The 21,673-nt window shown below is 35.3% G+C and overlaps 2 protein-coding genes across 2 annotated transcripts in view; both read left to right on the top strand.

The window, feature by feature from the left end:
- The window catches only part of SPAG16 (sperm associated antigen 16), a 1,240,018-nt gene extending 1,233,896 nt beyond the window's left edge, over positions 1-6,122 (top strand). The window contains exon 16 of the mRNA XM_007959961.2: positions 5,947-6,122. Within this exon, the coding sequence (XP_007958152.2) occupies positions 5,947-6,122 (176 nt within the window). The remainder of the gene's footprint in view (positions 1-5,946) is intronic.
- A 3,816-nt stretch (positions 6,123-9,938) lies between these two features.
- Positions 9,939-21,673, top strand: part of VWC2L (von Willebrand factor C domain containing 2 like) — a 224,132-nt gene continuing 212,397 nt past the window's right edge. The window contains exon 1 of the mRNA XM_007959952.2: positions 9,939-10,328. Coding sequence (XP_007958143.1) covers positions 9,939-10,328 — 390 coding nt within the window. The remainder of the gene's footprint in view (positions 10,329-21,673) is intronic.

The raw sequence follows: 21,673 nt of genomic DNA, 5'->3' as shown, positions 1-21,673 counted from the left end.
AAGTGTCAATTGAGAAACTGCAGAAATGAAATTTTTGAAATATTTCGTACACTTAAATCTAAATTAATTTTAAAGTATTCCTAGGAGCAAGCATAGATTCTGCTGGAAACTGGATCTGCATACCCTAGAGATGTTTACCCTGAGTCACGTTGTGTCTTAGTAAGGGCAGCTTAATCACAGTGAGAAATGACACTGAGCCAATCAATAAAACTTCATCCAGCAGTACTAAAACATGACAGAGAGGATAACAGTATGAGCTTGAAGTCAAACAGACCTCAAATGCAGATCCCATGACTTACAGGCGGTGTGGCCATGGAGAAGTTGTTTTTATCCCTCTAAACCTTCACTTTCCTCCTCCATAAATTAAGATATATACCAGGACTCTACAATAGAAATATAATTTGAGCCACATTGCTAACGTAAAATGTTCTAGTAGGCACAATTAAAAAGAACAGTTGAAATGAATTTTTTAAATATATTTTATTTAATCAATGTATCCAAAAGAGTACCATTTCAACATGTAATCAGTATAGCACGTGTTATATTTTCATGCTAAATCTTTGAAATCCAATGAACATATTTTACAGCACATCTCAATTTGGAATAGCTGTATTTCAAGTACTCAATTAGTTGAATATGGATTGTGGCTACTATATGGATAGTGCTGTTTCCTCATATAGTACCCAATAGAGTTGTTGTAAGCATAAGATGAGATGATGTATGTAAACTGCTTAGGACAGTGCTTGGCAAACAATGAACACTGAACAATGGTAGTTGTAAAGAATGTTAATACAATTTACTGCAATAGGCTGCATGCAAAGCTGAAATTCAAAAACCAAACTCACTGCCGTTGAGTCAGATCTGACTCATAACAACCCCTCCTTGGGTTTCTGAGACAGTATCACTATATGAGTAGATTGCCCAATCTTCCTTCTGAGGAGTGACTAGTGGGTTTGAACTGCCAGCCTTCTGGTTAGCAGTCAAATGTTTTAAGCACTACACCACCAGAGCTCCTATGCTAAGCTGGGAAGAACACAAAAATGAATGGTATGACCCTTGTTCCTGTGGAATTACAAAGGTAAGAAAGTAAGACAAACATGGCCAGCTATAATTTATGGCATCTTGTTACCATGTGAATGGTATACATAAAATGCAATACATGCTCAGAAGAGGAAGGTCTTACACTGAGGATGACTTGGACTCAGTTGGTGAGAATAAGCATTTTGAACTGAAATATGGTGGGTGGGTTAATTTTTGTTAGGACGATAGAGTCAGGGACCATGGGAGCCAGTGTAGCAAAGAATTTCATCAGAGAAAATAACAGAAGCAAAGATCCAAAAGTATGAAAGTGAAAAGTATATTCAAGAATTGATGGCATTGTTGCTTGGTGGAGAATATAGCACTCAAGTAAAGGTATACTTGGGTAAGAAAATGCAGGTTTATATTAGAGTGTGGAGGTTGTTAAAGCCATGCAAAGATACTTGGACATTATTCAGTGTCAGAAGGAAATACTTTTAAAAGGGCTGTCACATTGGTCAAGCCATTTCACCTCAGGTGTTTTGTTAATAAAATGATATGGCAGAATCTCAAACAAAGCAAACCTTGAGGATATCAGAGCTGTGAGGGTTGTCTATTTTGCTAAGGCACTTGACTGCTAACCAGAAGGCTGGCAGTTCAAACCCACCAGCCACTCCTCAGAAGGAAGACTGGGCAATCTACTTCCGTAGTGATACTGCCTCCGAAACCCAAGGAGTGGTCGCTATGAGTTGGGTCTGACTCGAGGACACATAACAACAACAACAACAAGCCGCCGTTGAGATTATTATTTGGTTTAAATTCCTGGTTTTCAGGGTGGGTGTGTCATAATTGAAAAAATTCCTTAGAAATTAATATTGGTAGATTTAAAAATAAAGAAATTATAATAAGAAGGTCATTTCAAGTGTCCCGACATCTGAAAATAAGGACTTTAACTGATATTATGTCCATAAAAATTATTAACAAAGAAGTGGGTTGAAGAAAATTAATAAAGGAAGGATAGAACTTGGAACTTGGTTTGAGGGTAAGGAGAATGATATGGTCAGAAATGAATATACTGAAGTGTGAAGCCTGACAAAAGAAAGAATATTGCATCTATTGTAAAAATGGGAAAACCGGGGAGATAATGTAGCTGCAGATGTGGGAAGGAATGTAAGTAAATCTTTTTAGCTGTTATTTAGGTACAATTTTTAGTATGAACAATATATGCACTAGAATGTATTATGTAAGGATGAATGGATAGAGACTGATGATGGGTAGACAGACAGACAGATAGATACTCCTGCAAGAATATGGATGTTTTAGTTTCAGTTCCACAAAGGAGTAAAATCTACATTGAATAAAACAATTATGAGAGCAACATGAACATAACATTTAAGAGCTTTTTGATCTAAGAAAGTTTGTAGGATTCAAAGATAAGCCCAAAAGTATCATGTTTATCTGAATCTTAATTTATGAAAGGCACTCTAAAATTGGTAAATAAAGCATGGATTTTATATAATAAAAACATTGATTCAAATCCCAGATTGGTCCTCTTTTAGTCTTACTCTTCATTTTTTAAATGGAGAGAATATTTATCTCAGAGGGTTGTATGAAGACTATGTCAGGTAAAGTGGAATTCTGGATGGTCAATAAATGACAGTTTCTATCAGCTAATTCAATTTGTCTAGTTGCGGAAGCAAGTTAAGTGTTGGAAAGATTAAGATAACTCTTGACTTTCCGAGGTGTGCACTCTCAAAATCAACTGGATTTCCACACATATATGCCACTAGAATAAATTTAAATTTTTAGTTTGAAATAATTATAATATTTATCTGCACATTTTATTAACAATGAATTAAGAGTTTCTAATTCATGTTGGTATATCCAAAATGACAAGAGACACTGGGGTAAAATTTTACCACTTGATTTTTATGGATAAATTTGTTCCATAAGATTCCTTAAGTGGTTCTGTTGTTAATGACACTGAAATTACTAAGTCCATTAAAAAATTTGGGATTTTTTTCTAAATTTTATTTATTTCATTGTTATTATTGTTGAGAATATACACAGCAAAACATATACCAATCCAGCGGTTTCAACATGTACAATTTAGTGACATTGATAACATTCAAGTTATACAGCCATCCTTACCTTCTTTTATGAGTTGTTCCTCCCTCACTGCCTCCTAAAGTTCCTATCTCATCTTTCAAGTTGTTGTCATCAATTTGATCCCATAAAGATAGTTCTTAAAAGAGAGTATGCGTTAAGCTAAACTTTCTGGTTTTTAGATGACTTCAGGAGATATTGTTGGCTTCAGATTTATTTTTTCTAAATTTTATTTGCTTTTATTGAGAATTTGGGGTTTTGTACCAAATCTAATTGAAACTGCTTTGATCAAGATTTACTAGACCTTTTTTTTTCCCAAAATATTTTCATTCCTGATATAGATTAAATGTAAGTCCTGTTATAGATTAAAGTTTCTATTCTTAAAATCATCAGTAAGACCTTGAAACATTCACAGGGCAAATGAATCTTATTATTGTTTGTGTTTCATTACCAAGCACCACGATATTTAGAAATATACACATACACATATCCATAAATACTCTTAATTTTTACAAATGCTGCCAATGATGGGTCTTTTTTTTTTTTTTTTTTTTTTTTGAGAGGTCTACCTCTCTGTCTCTTTCATAGCTAGGTATTAATAGAGCCATTGACATATCCTGGTAAGTAATTTTGAAACCCTTCTAAATCTAGAAAGTGTTCAGCATCCCCATTCCAGCAAAACCAATTTTAGGTAAGACATTGTACATCATGTGAAAATTCAATATACATTAAATGAAGTTGAACATGATTATAAATTTAGGAATTAATATGAATTCAAGTAAACATGGAAAACTTCACCATCAACTTACTGACTCACATGTATTATTGCATGTTGTTGTTGTTGTTATGTGCCGTCGAGTCATACCTGACTCATAGCGACCCCTCCTTGGGTTTCCGAGGCAGTATCACTACGGAAGTAGGATTGCCCAACCTTCCTTCCGAGGAGTGGCTGGTGGGTTTGAACCGCCAGCCGTCTGGTTAGCAGGCAAGTGTCTTAGCCACTATGCTACCAGAGCTCCCATAGGCTCCAATATTATCATTTTCTCCTTCATTGAATGATCAGGAAATTTCATAAATATTTCTGACTATGATTTTTTACTGATTTAACTTCAACAAAAGATAATTGTTTTAAGCTAAATCTTTTAAAACATTTTTCTCTTTATGGGCATCTATCCTGTTTTTGCTTGGTCTTAGAAATAGAAAATAATATTTCCCCTCTTCCCAGCTATAGCAACATGAAGACCATGAGAAAAAAAGTTACTCATTTGATTCTTAAGAAAGTCACCAGCAGCAATTACCTATAGAGTGGAGCTCGGAGCGAAATCCACATGTAATGCCTCTGTCAGCAAAGACTTAGTAGAAGAGGGTTTATAATAAATATTCACATCTGCTACTTTGGACACCCTAATCCATCCTAAGAATCTTTGCTGTGTCAGGTTTTGTTCTAGATGAAGAAGCCCAGTAGTTATAAAAGTTTGCAAATAGACCATATTTATCATAGTTAGCTTTACTTTTATAATTTCTCCCTGTTTCAGAGATATTCATGGCCAATTTGGGTATCACTTGTGATTAAATATTTCACTGTAATTTTTATGGTGATTTCTTTATAGAACTATTTTTTAAGGCATGGACAAATTCTGTTTGAGCAATATATCACCTACCTAAAATCTGTCAGGAAGACATCATTGATAACAACAGTGCTATACTGGATATGGAAAACATAATGGCTAAATACCCTGGTGCTGAATTCAAAGTTTTTGTTAAATCATTTCCTTCATACCTGGGGTGTCATCCTGGACTAATTGTGTAGTCTTTCTAAGTCTTTTTCCCCCTCATCTCTACAATTTGTTATTGTTGGATTATCACATATGAGATAATCCACATCAAATACCAAATATAGCATCTAGCATGTAGAGAGAGTTCAGTACATTTCAGATATTATTTCTAGAATGATAATATACCTTCTTATTGTGATTAGATAATCCCATGCATAGGACCAATATTCTTATTATCTTAAGTACTGAACTTACAGAAACATGTTCTATTGCGTACACTTGCCTCCAAGTACCCTAGCAGTTTGCAACTGGAATTCTTTAATAAAAATATTAATTGAAATTAGATTGCTAATTTTCTTTCACTTTTTTGGGAAAAGTCACTTAAAAATACACAGGATAAAAGTTATGGAAATACTCTATTGTATCTAGTTCTCTTATGTAACATACTTAAGAGAATTTTGAATATAAATTAGAGTGTAAAAGGCTAAGTCATCATTGAAGTGAAGGTGTTTATTTTGACCTCAACCACCCCCAAAAAATTGTTAATTGTTTTCATGAGTATCACAGTTTTGAAAGCAGAAATGTATATTATTATAGTTTTAAATAATGATTTATATAGAATCATAATGAATAATTTAAAGTAGAATTCAAATTTTAAAATATTAAGTATCCATGATATATATCTTAGTCATAGATAAATTTCCAAACTTATGCCTTAAAAACTCTTTAACATATAATTTATTTTCAAAAGAAAGAAAACTATGTTGCATAGTTGTTTTTAATAATATCCACAAAATGATTTATTAATCACAAATATAAGGAGAATGGCAGGGCATTTGTTGACCTCTGCAAGAAAGGCAGGGAGGACGCTAGTATTCACTTACTTGTTCTAAAACAAATCATCTTTCGTGACTGGCATCTAACATAAAATGAAAATGTTGAATTACACTTGAAACAAAACAAAATGTTCCATTGCTTATATACTGCTATTGCTTGAAACAAAACTTTGATCTCTTTCTGTCTGTCTCTCTCCCTCTCCCTCTCTCAGGTCGAGTTTTAGCTCAGGCAAGCAACAATGGAGTTATCCACTTGCTAGATCTTAAATCAGGAGAGATCCACAAATTGATGGGCCACGAAAGCGAAGCACACACAGTAGTGTTTTCTCATGACGGGGAGAGTCTGTTCTCTGGAGGCTCTGATGGAACGGTTCTAACATGGTGTTGATTGTCAGCATATCTCACTGCAGAGGGGCATTCCCTTTCAAGCTTGAAAATGCCTCCTGTAGTCCCAAACCAGTATATGACTGGTTAAATATGCCATCAGGTAACATTTACAATTTGCTTTAAAACATGCTTCGAATATGTATTTTAGTCTTCATACTGTTACCAAAATAAAATAAAACAACTTTCTGTGCATTTATTTGTATCTAGGTCTTTTTTCTCTCTCGCATTTTGAAAAGAATTTAGAGACAGAATCTTTGCCAGAGGTTTAGAAGAAACAGCTATACAATGACGCCTAATGACAGACTAGATGAATTACAGGAGATTGATTTTTAATGTTAGAGAACAAACTGCAGAAGAACCCGGCTACTTTTTTTTTTTTTTTAAATGAAATCCAAGCTGCAGGAAGACCTGAAGTTTAATCATATAACACTAGGAAAGGCTTTCTACAACCCAAGCGACAGATAGAATCTGCGATCGTTCTTTTCGCAGATTCTTAAGCAATAATTATGCCTTATCTATTAATAATAATAAAGACTGCAGATGGCTTAAATCTAAATGCAAGTCCCTTCCGGAACTTTCCTCCCTGCAGCCCATCCAAGAATGCATTAGATATAATTACAATGATTTTGTTGTTGTTGTTGTAATTTCCATGCAAATAAGTATCTGACACGTAGAACGCTTTTCTGTCTCCGAATGCACGCATCGGCTGTGTAGAGAAAGCGCGAATGCTCTAGCCTGGTCTGAAGAAGTAGCTCGGGGATTTCGACCGAGCTGGGCTCAGAAGCCAGTTGTTGGCGCTGTCCGTGGTGCTGAGGAATTCCCGACTGCCGGCAGAATCAGCAGTCTGCAAACTGCTCTCAGTGATGCAGAAACCCAGCTAAAGTTCCTCTTTCCTTCACGTCTACAGTTAGTATTTTTCTGGTGTGTAAGAGGGGATTCAAGCAACATATTGTGGATGATGCTGTTGGTATTGCCGGCGGAGGGGGCTTTAAGCTACACCATGCTGCTGCCGTTTGTGATCCGGAGAGGCTAGCCAAATCACCTCTACTGCTGTAGCAAACACTGTGTAAGTGAACTCATGTGTGGAGGAAGCGTAATCAGCCGGGAAATTTCACAGAAGGATCTGGGAAAATGTTGAAAATAAGTTCAACATGATTCTACTACTGGGGTCTGGATTTCTACAGGACCAGCATTGCTTCTTGCTTTGAATTCTGAAGACAGGTCTAAAGCTTCTTTCTTATGTGTGTCTGCCGTGTTTCTCCCTGGAAGGGCGGGAGACTGCTTCTTGACTGTGTTTTGAAATGGGAGGTAGAGAGAATGGATTGCCTATAATTCATGCCTGAAAATGTATTCTCTGGGTAATTAAAGAGGAGCAGCTTCCCTAAAACATACTTGACCTTTTAGTTCATACTGGTCTATGACCCCCACCACCATCCTTAACCTCCAGAGTGATTAGGTAAGTGCAGCTTATGACATGAGTTATTTTAAATAAATAAATAAATACATGCAGTCATTTTAAACCATATGTAACAATGTGGGGTCGTAGGGGGGAAAGTTTAGCTGGCAAGCAGTCCTCAGTTTGGCAATGTTTGCTTACTTATTAAAATCTTCAGATAAACATTTTATTTTTTTTTCTGATATCTCTTCTCATAAACAAATAGTGTCATTAATTGCACTAAAGGCTCTAATTCATTACGAATGCTGCTTTAAAAATAGACATAGAACTTTGTTATAATAAAAATAAAACCTTGTTTTCTTCATGCAGATATTAAAATGTATTTCATATCATAAAAGCATGTTAAATGTTTATATATAGTATGTCTTACACCCCTATTTTTACCTTTAGGTTTACAATTATCATAACCTGACACATTAATGCCTACCTGTAGCTTTCAAAGAGATCATTTTCTCTATATATCCTTTTGAAGCAGATGATATGTGTATTTCATATGGCTTATCGTGCACGTACTGACAGATACTATAAGGAATACTACACGGCAGCACAATAGCTCCCTTTCCTTCCAACACAAACTTTCCAAAGGCCTGAGAGATGTATAAAAGCTTAATCAGTAAAATATGTTTATGTTTTTTCAGAAGCTTCTGTTATGTTTGTGGCCTCTGTAGTAATTTAAGGGAGAAAAAGAAAAAAATAAAAAAACGCTTTGTCAATGGAGCTTCCAGTTTCTCAAGTAGAATTATAGCTTTGCATTTTCTTGGTCTGTCATGAATCATTATTTTTGACATATTTTAAAAGAAATCCATTTACATTATCATTATCTACTCCAAAAGAATTTTAATATCAGAGAACAGTTTTCTCTGAGAGGAAAGCAGGAATATTCTACCTTCTATTTTTCCATTGCTAAAATTTGCATATCTTACTTAAAATGCACAATATAATATAATAGTGCATGAAAAGTTTACTAAAACCATCTTTTTTTCTGAAATAAGTATTTTCTGCACATGTTAGACTGAAAAGAGATAGGTCCTCATTGCTAATGTTATGATCTGAAAATAAAACAATAAATGACATTTATAAATGGTCTGAAAATGTCCTATATGCAATCTTAGTGATGTTGGCATAAAGCCAATAGTATTTAAATGGACAAATGGACTATCTGCCAATCCTTTCCTTATGGATTACTCCCAAAAGGCACAGTTTCCCCAGAGCTTTTGTGTGCATTAATAACTCCATTTATATAAAAGCCCACTACCAACTCTCTACATCAAGCACTGATACTAAGTAAAGTTTACAAGAGTCAATGCCACCACAAGTAATAAAATCTTATTACTATGAATAACAACACCCTATCACAGTTTTAAGAAAGTTCCACAAACAAGTTTATGCTGGCTTTTTAATGCAAATTGCCTAAATTGAAAATTTCTTAACATTTCAAAGGAGAATTATGTTTTCAAGACTATCTGAGTGGTAGTTATTTTACTGCAATAATTAGTTCAAATTGTATTACAACTTGTAAAAAATATTAGCAGATGTAACAGATACATCTTTCCTGCCCACTAGGAGCTTACCTCCTGTGTGAAATAAAGACGTGGACAATAATACAAGTAATTTTATTTTTAATAAACCCTCTTCAATTTACTGAGTTCCATTTTACTATTTTTTTTTAATTTATTTTTTTCAGTGTGAAATAGTTTATGCTGTTCTTATTCTTAGCTATGTTTCAGAATCCAGCTCTTGTTTGGTGAAACATGTCAGTGTAGGTTGAAACCATCATTATTTTCAAGTGATGGACATAAAGAAATAGGAAAGGCTTTATACTAACTCAGCCAAAATTGTAATTTACATTCAACTGTTGCTTTATTCCTTTCTTTTAGAATTAAACTTTTTTTTTTTCCTGACTCTCCTCTTTGGATCATTGCATATATACATTCCATCACTGATTTATTCAATTTTAACAATAATAGAGAATGGGAGTCAAACATTCTTGAGCTCTTTGTAGGCTATTTGTCACCATCTTTCGAGGCTCAGGAAACCCATTTCTTATAATTCAGACAAAGTCAGACCTTTGAAATTCAGATCAATTTAAGCAGATGGTTCATTGCCAAAGATCAACTCTCCAAACTTCTTAATAAAATGTAGATAGTTGCATGAACTCAGTCTGCCGGAGGGTTTTGAATAGTGGAAATTTATCCCAAGCAAACAGGGTAAGAGCATGGCCTTAATTAAAGCTATCTTCTTTTTATATGTCAAATTATTCTCTTTAAATATTTATTTTCAGCCTACCTCTCTTGCATTCCCATGGAAGCAGCTGGGTGTATTTAATACTAGGAGCACATCCCGAAGTCTCTGAGGAGGGGGATGGCTCTTCATATTCATGAAGCCTGCATCCTTCTGTTGGTCATCCCTGGATTGGTCACTTCTGCTGCTATCACTCATGAAGACTATCCTGCTGATGAAGGCGACCAGACCTCCAGTAATGATAATCTGATCTTTGATGACTATCGAGGGAAAGGGTGTGTGGATGACAGCGGCTTTGTATACAAGTTGGGAGAACGATTTTTCCCAGGGCATTCGAACTGCCCATGTGTCTGTGCTCTGGATGGACCTGTTTGCGACCAGCCAGAATGCCCTAAAATTCACCCAAAGTGTACTAAAGTGGAACACAATGGATGCTGTCCTGAGTGCAAAGAAGTGAAAAACTTTTGTGAATATCATGGGAAAAATTACAAAATCTTGGAGGAATTTAAGGTATGAGTGACCCTCCATATTTGTTGAATACTAATTATTCACATCACCCACTTAGAATGCTACATAAAAAATTAAAGTTAGAAAACTATGTTTTTAAATTTCCTTTGAATTTAAAACAGTATTACCCTAGTTAACATAAGTAGCTCTGTGATCAATCAGTAGTGAATTGGTTTGCTGATAATATCTCTGGTGTTTCATAATAACTTTTCCCTCAGAAATATGTGGGGTATCTTGATGTCTTTTATATTTTGCTTTTAAACTTTTCTTCTGTGTTGTTACAACACATGTCTTCTTATGGAAAATTAGTTTTGTTTATAGACTGTGAGTCTTTTAAAACAATTTTTAGATGTTTTTGGACTTTTTGTGGCTTATTAGCCTGTTTTTGGAACCATTTTACTATGGTCTAGAATTATTTGTTTAGTGTGTGGAAAAGTGAATGCTACAGAGATACACTTCTGAGCTGTGGACTTCATATAAGAATATGCAATGAATCCTTTCTGTTCTCTGTTGACTAAACTTTTTACTTCGAAGATCCCACAAAGAACTGAATTTTTACCTCAGTCTAGTGTAAAAGATAGTGAAAAACAAACTGTAGTTTTCTATTCTCCATGGTATTTATCGGTCTTATTTTTAATGCTTGTGTCATACTTTCAAGTTCCTTAGAGTTCATTTTTAGCTCTTCTTGGATTCTCTTTTCTCCAATGGCTAGTTTTAATTAAGATGTCCTACAAGCCAGCTCTGAAGCTTGAGGGTATAAATTAATACATCAAAAATGTCCTTCTTGGATGTAATGGCAGTTTGTGCCTTGAAATGTCTATTATACTGATGACTTGATATAAAAGGTTCTCATTTCATCTAGCCAAGTTCTGGGACAAAGTATTCAGAACCTTATGTGCAAAAGAAGCTAGAGCTAGTTTTCAGTTATGTGGTAGTTTATGTTTGAGGGGGAAATGGTCAGTTATTGGTGCTGACCAAACTTCTTTCTCCAAGAGTCAAATGGGCCAGAAGTGAACATGTGAAAAATAAGTTTTGACTGATCATCACCATAGTGGAGGGTTGCTATTTTCCCACATTTAACCCATTCCAGGTTATGGGTCCAAACCATTTCTAATTTATCTAAAAATACCTAATCATTTTAAATAGATTCCTTGGAATGTGAGGGGAAATTTTAGTGATTATTATAACATCCAGTGTTCCTAGATAAAAATACTGTTGTAGACTTTTATCTTTCATATATTACACTGTTTTGTTGGTCCAAGCATAGCAACTATTGTGAGGATGGCATAGTGTTCTATTCTGTTACATATTGGGTCACCATGAGTCAGATCCGACTCAACAGCAAACAACAATAACATTATTTTGTTGAACAATATTGAGAAGTTGGAATCTGGCAAGTCTAGTAAAATTATCATTATTGACAACCAATGGTAATTAAAAGTATAGTACATTTATTAGCTGTTCTGTGATCTCTAAAATATCGGATACACTTTGACATTTGCTATTTTTACTTTTTAAGTTAATGAGAGTAAAAATAGGTATTGAACACATGTGTTTTAGAACCGTGTCACTCTCTTTTAATGCACATGTATCTCTAGACTGGAATGCAATTACAACACTGTAGGAACAGCATATATATGATCCCTCCCCCTCTAGTATATTACCTATATAATCAACATAAGCAGTTGAGGCGTGCAGCATTTTTAGTTAATTTTGTGTGCCATGGGATTTTAAAAAGAAGAAAACAGATGACATTTTTTCACAAGGATTTATAGAGTCATAAAGAGCTTTAGAGATTACCTAGGACAAGTTCTCCATTAAGAATAATGTGCTGAGACCAAGAAAGTTTAAATAATGTGCACATAATTGTCAAGTTATTTAACTCTATCTACTAGTTGGTCTACACAATCTCTCAAAGCACTTTGGCTTTAGAGTCAAGTAGGCATGAATTCAAATCCCAAATTTATCACTTGGGTGTATGACTTTGGGTGGAGTTCTTCACCATTCTGAGCCTCAGTGATGTTGGCTATAAAATGGTCATAATAAAAGTTACTCTTCTGTGGAAGGATATATTGGAAATATTTAATGAGATATTTTATGTGAAAGCATTAGCCTGTGGTGACTGGTATTCAGTGAGTGTTAAATAAATGGTATTTCTCTCTATATATACTCTAATATCCATAGATTTATTCTGAATTCTGTATTCTTTAGTGTCTTCGCCATATTTTATAATGGAAGCTTAACTTTAAAATCATTCAATTAAAAGATTTTAGTACCTTTAAAAGTAGTCTCTTATTCCTATTATCCCTATATCTTAGTCATAATCAATCATTTTGATTCTCCCCCAACCCAGTTATCAGAGAGAAATAACTATTTTCAAAGATACATGAAACTTCAATGTAATAACGTTGATATGTTATTAAGGACTTAGTAAAATGAAATATTCTTTACATATGATAGAGTCAAAGCATTTATTGGGATCTTTAGAATACAAGATACTATAGATGTACTCGGGAGCTCTGGTAGCATGGTGTCTAAGGCACTTGACTGCTAACCAGAGGCCTAGTGGTTCAAACCCACCAGCCACTCCTCAGAAGGAAGGCTGGGCAATCTACTTCCGTAGTGATACTGCCTCGGAAACCCAAGGAGGGGTCGCTATGAGTCAGGTCCGACTTGACGGCACGTAACAACACAACAACATAGATGTACTTACACTGAAAAGCAGAATACCCAGAAGTCAAAGTCTCTGCTCACAAAGGAGGTATAGTCAGTGTGGAGAGGGAAGAGGGGGATGTCTAAAGTTAATTACGGTGATGAAGCCCCAATATAAATCAAGAGGGCGGTGAAGTCAGAATCAACATTGTTTGGGGTTTGTTCGCTCAAGTCTTCTTTTTCTTCAGTGTGGTCAAGGTTGAGCTTATTCTTAAAGAAGTGATTGAAATTGATCTGGGAAGATAAGAATTACAAAGAGGAAAGTTCCTGAGCAAAATCAGAGATTGAAATGAATCAAATCTGCAAAGAGAAGAGGGAAATAGGAATAAAAGAAAGTGGTATCTATTTAAAATGCAAAGTAGTAAGAGAGTGGCTTGTTTGGGAATGTGTTGGTGACAGCGGATGAGAGGGACTGAATACTGGGCCAAAACATTTATGCTTGGTCCGAAGAACAATGGAATAAAATGCAGGTGGTTATGCATAGAGATGACCTACTTAAATAGAATGTTTTAAGAACTTTGTAGGCACGCATCGTAGTGAATAAAGATGAAGTGATACTAATAGCAGATAGGGAGGCAGGAAGTTTGTTAACCCCGCCCAAGGGGGGGAAAAATGGCATGACCAACACATATAGCACAAAATCATTCAGGTCATTGTTTTCAGAATAAAATCCAAATCCCATGACATAGTCTGGATTCTGCATACCTTCCACTCCAAGTCCCTCCCATTCTCAGCGACTTCTATTCCCTGTGAGTTTGCAAGCTGTTCCAGGGTGTGGAACACTTCCACCATTGTCCACCACTTTAAGGCCTCCAAGACTCCATGCAGGTCTCATCTCAACTAAAACCTTCTCTGTCCTCTCATCCTATCCTTGTATCCTGGGCAGGGTCTCGTTCTCCTTTATACTTCCCCATTGATCAGTAATTCAGTAATTGTAATAAGATTTTTAAATGTATTATAATGCATTTCATTTTCATCATAACACTATGATAATTGTACTTTTATGACCCCCAGTTTTACAGTTGAGAGAACTGAGTACCAAAATGTAAGTAACTTGCTTAAGGTCACAGAACTAGAAAGCGGAAGAACTAGGGTTCAAACCCAGACAGCCTGGCTGCAGAATCCAAGCTTTTAACTACCACCTCTGTGGGCTCTATCACACTGAATTAATACACATAATATAAAATCACCTGTCTCTCTTACTAGACAGTGAACCCTCTGATGCTAGAAACAGTGCTTTTTTTTTTTTTTTTCTGTACTACCAAACCCCAGCAAAATATGAGCACTTAACAGGCAATGAAATCCTTCTGGTTAGCAGTCAAATACCTTAGGCACTACATTATCAGAGCTCCCAAATGATATAATGGGTCACATTATAAGTGAACCTATGGAATAATGAATTAGAGTTCCTTTAATATACCTTAGTTTCTGTTTCTGTTTTATGCATTCCTCTCTTCATTTTAATTAATTAAGGAAGCACTCAAAGTTCAGACAGAGAGTGCCCTCTAGGCAGCTAAAGCTGACACTCAGAGCTCACAGATAGAGCTCCTGTTTCCATCTTGCTCCTACTCTCTCCTCCTTCTCCTTACTCCTTCCTCCTCAAGACTGAGCCTGGATCTGAGTCTCTGTCCTAGCATTGCAATGACTGTCCCAGTGAGTGAGGTAAGCTCTTTCACCTTGTTGGTGTTGTTGTTGTTGTTATTTGCTCTCGAGTCAGCTCCGACTCATAGCGACCCTTCCTTGGGTTTCCGAGGCAGTATCACTATGGAAGTAGGATTGCCCAGCCTTCCTTCCGAGGAGTGGCTGGTGGGTTTGAACCGCCAGCCTTCTGGTGAGCAGTCAAGTGCCTTAGGCACTATGCTATCAGAGCTCACCTTACACAGGTGTAAAATGGAAGTGCCACTTCAGTCTTCTATGAACACTAAATTCAGATGTAAAGTGACCCAAGTGGGTCACCTGATAAGAAGAATAATGTTCATAAATCTTACACTAAAGTTTTTTTTTTTTCTTTACCCAACTTTTACTGATGGAAACTTTGAAGATGGTTGTTTTCTTTAGTCCTTCTGGAAACTCTAAGTTCTCTATGTTCTGGTAATAGTGTACTAAAAAGGTCACTGTACAGTAGGTTCTCTCATCTTTCTTTTATGTATACCCAGGCAAAACGACCCTGGAACCTACTTTTTTAAAAATAAGGGGTATAAATAATAAATTACAATAACATTTCCTACAAGAAAAAATTTCTGATTGAAAATGAAGGCTCACTCCATTTTGCCTCTGTGGTTAACTACATCATGCTGAGTTTACCAAAGGGAGAAACGATTTCTTATTTTGCTCAGTATTTTTATAACTCTGACTCCACTAGGATTAGCCTTTCTGGATTCTTCTTTATATTTTAAACTTCTGGTTTAATTTTAGGTCATACATTGAAGGTTATACTATTTGAAGCTGAAAGAAGTCTTCCCATTTCAGCTTTTCATAGCCTGTTTTGTTTTAAAGTGATTTTTGCAATCAACGCCTAGTGTTCCTAATTCCAGGATTGGATTTGCCCAAGATCCGCACTTCTCTGCAGGCATTGACCTTTGTGCTTTTCCCACTAGGGGCCAAAGACAGTTTCAGTCTCTGATTTTTTTTCTATTTGGAAGGTTTAGTATGAATAGTTTCTCATGCCTCACATTTTATGTGTATGTTATTGCTTTTTAAACAAAATAAACATGCTTTCATACTGTAGTAGGCTGCTTAGTTTTTGCCCTGAGTTTTGCATGTAATATTTAATTCAGCAGGAAAGAAGCAGAGGCCAGAAAATTAAACATTTGGAGCATTTTGACAAGTCACACCCACCACACCCACTATACCCTAAGTCAGTTTAGGTTAAAACTGATTTGCTTTTTAATGCTTGTATTCACAGGAGGATAATTATTCCAGCTGTCTCATTCATCTACACCCCCATCATGAATGCTAAGTATTGTAACATTATATCAGGAAAAAATGTTTGACCAGAAAGTATTTTGAATTTCGATTTGGGAGATTTATTTGATTTAAATATTGTTGTTATTTTAAACATTAAAAAAATAATAATAATAACTTAAGCGATGGGGACCAGAAAATATATGAAAGAATATTTTCTTATAGAGGTAGTAGAGAAATCTCGGTTGAAGAGACTAATAAACAACACCTTGCAGAACACAATTTATTGCCCCACTCACCTACTCACCCATCTGCCATTGGACCAGTTTTTTTTGTTTTGTTTTGTTTTATGAAAGGCGCACTAACAAAGAATTTTACAGCAGGCAAATGGGTGCAGAATTTATCTGTCCAGAGATGTGGAAGTTTTATTGATTTTATTGACAGAGGAATAGTTACATTTTGTGATATGGGTAGATTTCTTAAAGAATTTTATCCAACAGGCAGCTTACAAATTTTCAGCAAATGGTTAATGGAATCACCAGAGGAATTTTAAAGACTCATCCAAAGTCTAGGAAAACATCATCATACAATAAAGATATTTGGGGATCTTTGTTGGGAGTTTGAGGGGTTGAGAAGCCCAATTGCGCAATTGTTGGCTCTGCAACATATGGTTGTTGTTTTGCAGAGTGTGTTTTGTGGCTTTCACATTAAAATGGCCTTTGGATAAGTTCAGGGATGTCTTTTCCTTTCAAGTTGATGCAGAATAACTGGTTGAGTCATTACTCCCGCCCACCTAGGGCTCAGCCCAGAATGCCAAACTAATGCACTCAAGGTACATATTTTCAAAGGCAAGGATTCCAATCTCTGTAAACAACTAGGGAATTTCTACTTAAATTGCAATCTCTGACCATTTTCACAGCAGATTAAAAGTGAATTTTATTAAAATTTAGTTTATTAAGTTTATTGCAGTCTTTCTCAGTATTATTATATTGTACTCATTTAGATTTTTAATTTCAAAAAACTTACACAAAATCTAAGCAACATTAGACTTTTAAAAATAGTTCTTTCTTTCTTTTCTTTTCTTTTCTTTTTTGAAAGCTTCATTGAAAGTTGAGAATGGACCTTGTCATTTAATACTTTTTAAAATGAAGAAGTGGAGTTGTAAGAACAAATGGCTTCCAAGTTAACCCTAGGGAGTAAAACAGCCCATTTTCAGTCAGAATTAGCCTGTTGCTTTAAATGTTAAGAAAACTGATGGTCAACGAGACCTTTGCTTAGTTGTGTGTAGGAGTAATTTTTCACACTCACACACCAGTATTTATTGCTGTCCTTCATACTGGAAGATGCTGCTGTTAATGGTGATAACTGCATGATAAGTGTGACTCCAGAGATTTGTGGCTGGGCTTTGGTGCCCTGTGCACATGGGGAGATTGGTGTTTGATTTGCAACCGTGCCTGAGATTTGCAGAGCTTGTCACTGTTATTGACTACCTCAGACTTGAGGGCAGCCATTGCTGGTTTTACAGATATTGCTGCCCCGTTCTTTACAGACTCGCCAATAGTGTGAGAAAATGAAATTGGAAAAGAGACAACTGATATTCTCCCTTTCAAATTTTTACTTCAATTGTACAAGATTTGGGCTATTTTGGAAAATTGTCTATTTTTAATCATGTCATTTTACTCACCAAAATATTTAGTTGCTTGATAGTGTGGTATAGTTTTTTGCTATTTTCTATATCTTATTTTATATCTCAGGTTTACATATTGTATTTGAAATTTATGGATTAATGTATAATCTATATAATCCAGATGAAATTGCACCATAAATACATCGATTTGGGTTGTGTGTGCGTGTGTGAATTAAATTGGAATGAGCGGGACCGTTCTTACTTTAAGACAATCTCTTCAAGATTAGGTGAATCCTTTGTTTCTATGCCTTCTTATACCCCAATCATATTTTTGTTTTCCCATAATAATTTTATACACCAGGCAATGTGTTTTATGAAGTACAGCACAAGAAGAAAACCTACACATTTATTGTTTATTGTCCTTTGCCAAGCGTTCAAGGAAGAGCTTAAAACAAATAACTAAGATTTGAAGTCATCAGTGGGTTTACTTATCCAGGTAATCTTTCTCATAACAACAAACCTCATTGCCCTTGAGTTGATTCTGGCTCCTATTGACCCTATAGGACACAGTGGAACTAACCCAAAGGGTTTCCAAGGCTGTAATCTTTGTGGAAGCACACTGCTGTGGCTTTCTCCCACTAAGCATGTGTTGAACCATTATTAATAGCCAAAAAAAAAAAAAAAAAAAACCTCACTGCTGTCAAGTCAATTTGACTCATAGCAACCCTTCCTTGAGTTTCTGAGAGAGTATCTCTACGGAAGTAGATAGCCCATCTTCCTTCTGAGGAGTGGCTGGCGGGTTTGAACCTCCAGCCTTCTGGTTAGCAGACAAATGCCATAGGCACTAAGCCACCAGAGCAAGGATGGGTTTATTTTAGAATCTGAACTTTGGACTTTTATCATCACTACCGATTAGCATCATTAATTTCAGTCTTTCACATCTCCATTGTTGATTTTCTTGCCTCTCACCTGCTGTATAGCACATAACAATATAGCCATCTTTGCAAGAATTTAGTGACCCTGTGAAACAGTGACTAAAGTATAAAGTGACAAGAGGAGGCCGTCATCTTCTGAAAAGTTTCCAGATGACCTAATTTTTTGGCTACGGAACATTTTTACAACATATAAAATACACTGAAGTCAGCTCTTCATTTTTTCTCTATTATGTCATGTGACTATGAACAAAATTCAATATACGTTTAACCGTTCTATCTATATAATGAATTCAATAATATCATATATTCTTTTGAAGAATAAATAGTGTAGGGGATTTGAAAATGAAAGTAGTATACATCAATTTATAAGTAAAAATTCTAAATGCTCAGTTTGTTTAAATTAAACATTGCATGTTTGAGATTTTGAAATCACACTTTTGTTAATTTGTTTGTTTGTTTTGTTATTGACCTGTCACTACCATTGTTACTTGTTGGCACAGGACTGGATGACTAGCATCTGAGTTCATACTTCTGTTTATAAAAAGCGAGCATTATGGTTTGTTTTCTTATAGTCTATGTTCTTCATTCAATAGATGACTATAGAATTTTAGAATTGAAAAAGGACTTTTAAATTATTTTGTCTTACTTTCTCATTTATAATAAAGGCCAATGACAAAGGCCAAAAGCCTTGTAAGAATACTCAATTATTAAAAAAAAAAAAAAAAAAAAAAAAAAAAAAAAAAAAACCCTCTCTGCCGTCGAGTCGATTACGTTTGTGAGTTTGTGAGGCAGTATCTGTGAGGAAGTAGATTGCCCAGTCTTTCTTTCGAGGAGTGGCTGGTGGATTTGAACTGCCAGCTTTTTGGTTAGCAGTCAAGTGACTTAGGCACTACGCCACCAGAGCTCCTATACCCAATTAAATAGTTCCTTACTTGCAAAGACAATACTAATACATGCCTTTCCTGTGATCTTTTTCTTCATTTTACTACCTTAAGATTATACATGGAAATGCGAGTTCATTTGCATCTTCCTTTCCAGTAAATATGTTGGAAGCGAAACTTTATTCAGCCAACTGTCTATAGAAATGTGATATCAAGACTTGTCACCATGACAACCCAGAGTTACAAGTAGAAAAGAACAATAAAATATTGGCATATCTAAATCAGTCTCTGACCCACATTGAGTACAATTTACTAAAGGAACCAAAGTTCTCAAAGGCTCTGATAAAAAGAGGGTCCTTTGTTTAAAAATGAAAATTGCTGTAATGAAACCAAACAATATAGGCTAAAATAAAATAAAAGTATATTTCACATGATTTATTTCCACTGGGACTACTCTATACTAGGGAGTAATAGAAGAACTTAATTAGATGTGTTTTCCAACATATTTTGGAGATATTAGGAACTGAGGTCCTTTGTTCTTTATTTTCACTCAGTGAACTCCTAACTATCACTATTTGACAAGGATAAGGTGTGCAAAGCAGGTGGTGTGTGCAAAAATTTCCAGCTCCATACTATTTACGGAATATCCCCAACTTGGCTAATGGTCAGTATCACGTAAGGGGTGGCAAATATTCTGATTCCTGACCTTCACCCTCTTTAATTCTTATTAATAATTTTTTTAAATGTATACTTTTCTAAAACTTTCCAGATTACTCTGATAATAAGATGAATTTAGGAAACACTTCCATAATGTAGCCTTTTCCTTACTTTTTCCTAGGCAACACTAGATCCTGTGAGATTTTTAGTAAGGGACTCCAATTTTTCTCATTATCAATTAAGTTTAAGAAATGCTGCCATCTCTAATCTCCTTTGGGAATTCTCAGTACCCATCAGTGTACTGAAAGCTCTTCAATATGCTTCACGTTTGTTTGAGGGCCCTCACATGGTGCAAAGAGTTAATGTGGTCAGCTCCTAACTGAAGGGCTGGACATGAATCTGACAAAGGCCTGTGATCTACTTCTGAAAAAGCAGCCACTGTCTTGACACATGGACTTGACGTCAGTGGAAGTCAAAGCCTTGGCAACTAGTTTTTTGTTTGTTTGTTTTTATGTGCAGTTCAACATCTACACGCTCAACTGTATGCTCCAAACTAGACTTACATAGGCTCTACCACTTACCACTCAAGTGTCATGAAGACACTTTCCCATATGTTTTACATGTAGCCCATGTAAATAATGTGCATATGCATGTAATGCACATAGCATGCATAGCAAACTAACCAAGGGAGTTGTGCGGGTCTGCAAAAACCATGCATTATTTGTGTAAAAATACTTTACCTCTTCTTGTCTCAGTGCTACATCTCTAAAACAGAGTTAAGAGTAAAAACTACTTGGCATACAGTAAGTAATTTATAAAGGCTACTTGCCAGTTTTACTACTATTATTGTTAAATTGTATTTAATCTCATATTTCACAAATTTATCTGGCAATACTTTTTACTCAGAGCATCTATTAACATCTTAAAGTTCACAGGAGTTCAATGAAACACATATCTAAGAAATATTTTGCTAATGATTCACAATGCCATTATCATTCTTTTATTTGGGCAGTTAACGATTAAAAAAAAAAAAAACTGTTTGTTTCAGTTTATCTTTTCTTGTATGCTTTATAAAGTTCCCAAAGTTGTATTTAATGTGGTGTATGACAATTTTTAATTAGTTTTGCATAAATAAACATTTTAATTGAAAAATTACTTATTCAAAATAACAATAATACTTACATTTAGCCCATAATCTGGAACAGGCCTTGACAAACCACAGTACATGAGCAACCCAGCTTGCCACCGGTTTTTGTAAATAAAGTTTTATTGGAACAGAAATATGGACATTCTTTTAAATATTGTCTATGCTACTTTTGAGCTGCAACACTGAGTTGAGTAGTCACAACAGAGATCATACACAAAGTCTGAAGTATTTACTATCTGGCCCTTAATTTAAAAAAAGATTGCCAATCCCTAACCATCTTTGCCTCCTAATTCCCTTAAAGTGTGCTTTCACCAACTCTTTCTAACCTGTAATCTTAAAGGTTACAAATCCTCTGGGTACTAATATATATGCAAGATCTACTTCAGTTATGGAAGGTCTCAGAGATTTATTTTCACAACTATAAATTTAAAAGGGCATTCAGATTTTTCTACTTTAAATGTCTCTCTCTCTCTCTCTCTCTCTCT

Source organism: Orycteropus afer, unplaced genomic scaffold, assembly GCF_000298275.1.
Source record: "Orycteropus afer afer isolate SDZICR_OR568_19922 unplaced genomic scaffold, OryAfe1.0 scaffold00002, whole genome shotgun sequence".
In the NCBI taxonomy this organism is placed as follows: domain Eukaryota; kingdom Metazoa; phylum Chordata; class Mammalia; order Tubulidentata; family Orycteropodidae; genus Orycteropus; species Orycteropus afer.
Note: the sequence above shows the minus strand (reverse complement) of the source record. Positions and strands in the feature narration are given on the sequence as shown.